Source organism: Camelina sativa, chromosome 6 (genome assembly GCF_000633955.1).
Source record: "Camelina sativa cultivar DH55 chromosome 6, Cs, whole genome shotgun sequence".
NCBI lineage: Eukaryota > Viridiplantae > Streptophyta > Magnoliopsida > Brassicales > Brassicaceae > Camelina > Camelina sativa.
In genome coordinates this window covers 8,261,137-8,264,429 of record NC_025690.1, presented here as the reverse complement: position 1 = coordinate 8,264,429, position 3,293 = coordinate 8,261,137, and the positions used below count along the sequence as shown (strand labels likewise).

The 3,293-nt window shown below is 30.5% G+C and overlaps 1 protein-coding gene across 1 annotated transcript; it reads left to right on the top strand.

Annotated features, from left to right (window-relative positions):
• Positions 1,540–2,414, top strand: LOC109133407. Its single transcript, XM_019246495.1, has 2 exons — positions 1,540–1,889; positions 1,942–2,414. Exons 1-2 carry the CDS (start codon positions 1,723–1,725, stop codon positions 2,330–2,332), a joined length of 558 nt encoding a protein of 185 aa, XP_019102040.1. The 5' UTR covers positions 1,540–1,722; the 3' UTR covers positions 2,333–2,414.

Genomic DNA, 3,293 nt, shown 5'->3' with positions numbered 1-3,293 from the left:
TTTTTTTTTTTTTTTTACTTTCTTTTTATGAAGTTCTGATTTTTTTTTTTTCAACAAAAAACGAAAAACAACGCCATGCTTTTCGCTTTTTCTTGTTTTTTTTTTATTTTGTTTTATTGCTTTTTTTTCCTTTCTTTCTACTTCAGATTTTATATCTATTAAAGATGGCGGGAATGATTAGGGAGAACTTATAATAGAATTTTCTTAGATGGTTAAGTATAGGTTTACTAATCTTGACTTAGATATTCACATCCGTTATCGTCGCTTGTTTTTTTTTTTTTTGTCTTATTTTTGGCCTTGATTTTTCTAATTTTTAAAATCCTAAAAAAAGATGATTGGATTCTTCGTTTTACTCGATTAATTTAGATCATACATTGTTTCTCTTCGAATGGTTCCTAGTAGTTCAACCGAAGTCATTGAAACCTTGTTTGTGATAATGATTGGTATGATCCATGTGTATCAATAAATTTACATTTCTCGAGCTTTCTGGGTGCAAATATTGGAAGACTATATTGATCAAACGTAAATTTATGATCCAATATTTGCTTTTTGCTCAACAAAAGTATGTATACAAGCCTTTATGTTGATTATTTTTTATGTATCATGCTCGTTTGTGTTTGATCGGTATTGTATGTAATTTAATTTGTGTAGAAGGTTGACCTTAGCTCAACAACTGATCGAACAAATTATTATTTTCTCCTTCACGTAGTACATACTCTTTTTATCACATCCGCAACAGATACCAATCGAATGAACGGAAATAACATTTTTTGAAATAAATAAAAATATTATTCTTGGTTAACTTTTTTCCCTTCTTTTTTTTTCCATCAAACTTAAAGCTAGACATTAATTAGATGAAAATGATATAATTCACAAATTCGATATTACACAAAAATATATGCAGGCTTATTGTATTCTCTTTTCACTCATTTGAATTGACATTATGTAAACCTGTCTCTAGAAGAATTAGCCTCTCTTAGTTAAAAGTTTATTATGGTGAAAAAATTTGCAACTTATTTATAATCGCTTTCAATACAATTTTTCGTATAATTTTTAAAACAAATTCTTTCTACTCGTTTAGTCATATATATAAAAGAAGAATGAAAATAATTTTTTAAAAACAATATAATGTTCTTTTTAAACATTATTATTTACTATTTTATTATCTTACTTGATTTTAAGTTTGATTGGTAATCCTTTGTTACAACTTACAACCGTATAAGATCTATCACTAGTTTATTAATCACAAAAATAAATAAAAACAGAAAAAAATACAAATTGACTTTTTACCGCTGTTTGATCTCACAATTAATTAATTTTGACGATTTTTTTAACAGCTCCAAATGTGGTGGAATTTGAAAAAAAAAGAAGCAAGTGTGTTTTCTAGTGGGCCACAAAAATCCCCATAAATGGGCATATATATAATTTTGATAGGGAAACCAAAAATGTTAAAAACAAGGATTGGCAATATAGCAAGAAAGAAGTGAGTTGGCTTAGGATAAGAGCTAACATATTTCAATACTTATCTTGTTCTCTCTTTGTAATAACCAAGATTTTTATTTCTATATCTTCCCTTAATGGAGAAAACAAGGAGATCACATAGACACGGAAACGGAAACTCAGATATATATTTATATATAAGATCCCATATATCACCTCTCTTCTCTATGTATTCACAAAGATTTTACACCTTTTCTGTGAAAAACTATTGACTTGAATCTCATGGATAAGATCGCTCGAACCTTCACGCCGGATCAAGAATTTGCTTGCTGGTCGTCGTCGTCGTCTTCTGAATCGATCGGGATGAACAGTGATGTGGACGATGAGAATGAGGTTGAGTCTTCTTACAAAGGTCCTCTTGATATGATGGAATCTCTTGAAGAAGTCTTGTCCGAATATGGAACACATGTGTGTTTTGAGTACTGTCTGAATTAATAATAGAGTTGGCTTCATTTTTAGGAGAGGTATATCGAAGTTTTACCAAGGCAAGTCGAAGTCGTTCACGAGCTTAAAGGAAACTGCGTCTTTGCCGTTGAAGGATTTGACGAAACAGGAGAACCTTTACAGTCGCCGCCGGAGGAACCTTCTCAGTCACCGGATATGTAGTCGTGGTGGGATCTCGAAGATACATGTCAAGAGTGTTTTAACGGTTAGCCGCCAAAGAGAAGGAGACTCTTCTTCTTCCTCTGGTGATGATGATTCTACTCCGACTCTGAGGCTGTATCGTAAGAATCTTACACCGAGGCAGAGAAGTAACTGTGTTCCCGTTGTTGATTCGCCGCGGTGCTTTCAGACGACGGCGGGTGGGAACATCCCAAATATTATTTGTTGAATTTAATTACATCATCTTTTTTTTGGTTATTTTCTTTATGTTATTCAGTGATTTTCTTTGAATTTGATATTCTGATGTTACATCTAAGCTTTAATTATATTTAAACTTCCAATGTTAAATTTCAACACTTTTATCCTTTTTTTCCCTATTCAAAATTGGTTTAAATAATTTATAATTAGATAGTTTATATAATTAAATGTAAAAGTGCTACCAAAGAAATAATTAATGTTTAAGATAAATTTTTTTCTTTTTGTTCTTATCATCATGCTCTTATAAGCGTGTGCGCAAGCACCGACTGTTACGATTTTTTTCAAAGCTCTAAAAAAAAAACATTTCTTATGTGGTCAACATGATTAAATGTTGGGAAAAATCAATACACAAATCAATAACGAAACAGAACCACTCAATGGTGATCCTTACTTAAGGCGATTACCACATCTCACAGATTGAGAATATTCCTCTCGTGGTGGTCGTTAATAATCCGATCAGATCTTGTTCGAATGACTTTCAAATGCAGCGAGTGGAGCAATCTCAATGCACCATCCATAAAATAAAACCAAAGTCGAAGGTATAGAATCAAGAAGAATAAGAGCATATTACATAATCTAGATACCTCCTAAATCTTTAAACATGTATATTTAGATATCTCTTTAATATATTTAGCTTGATTCTCAAGCTATTCCAAGCTTACTCCAACATAAGGCCTCTAATATATATTTTTTTTTTTCATTCATTTTTTTTGTAAATTTTGTGCTATTTTAAAGAATTAATTAGGCGAAACAATTCAATAACAAGATGTAATGATTTGGAAAAAGAAATTACTTTTTGCTTTTGTATCTAAAAATTGTTATTAATTTTAGTGTTTGTTATAAAAATAAGTTCTTGTTTTTATATAAATATGAAAGCGGTAAGATCATAATTATCAGACATATCCAATAAAGGGTCAGAACAATAAAAAAAA

Coding starts and splice junctions, on each gene's coding strand:
- LOC109133407 (XM_019246495.1), top strand. CDS start 1,723: ATGGATAAGATCGCTCGAACCTTCACGCCGGATCAAGAATTTGCTTGC. Junction 1,890..1,941: donor GAATCTCTTGAAGAAGTCTT/GTCCGAATATGG, acceptor AATTAATAATAG/AGTTGGCTTCATTTTTAGGA.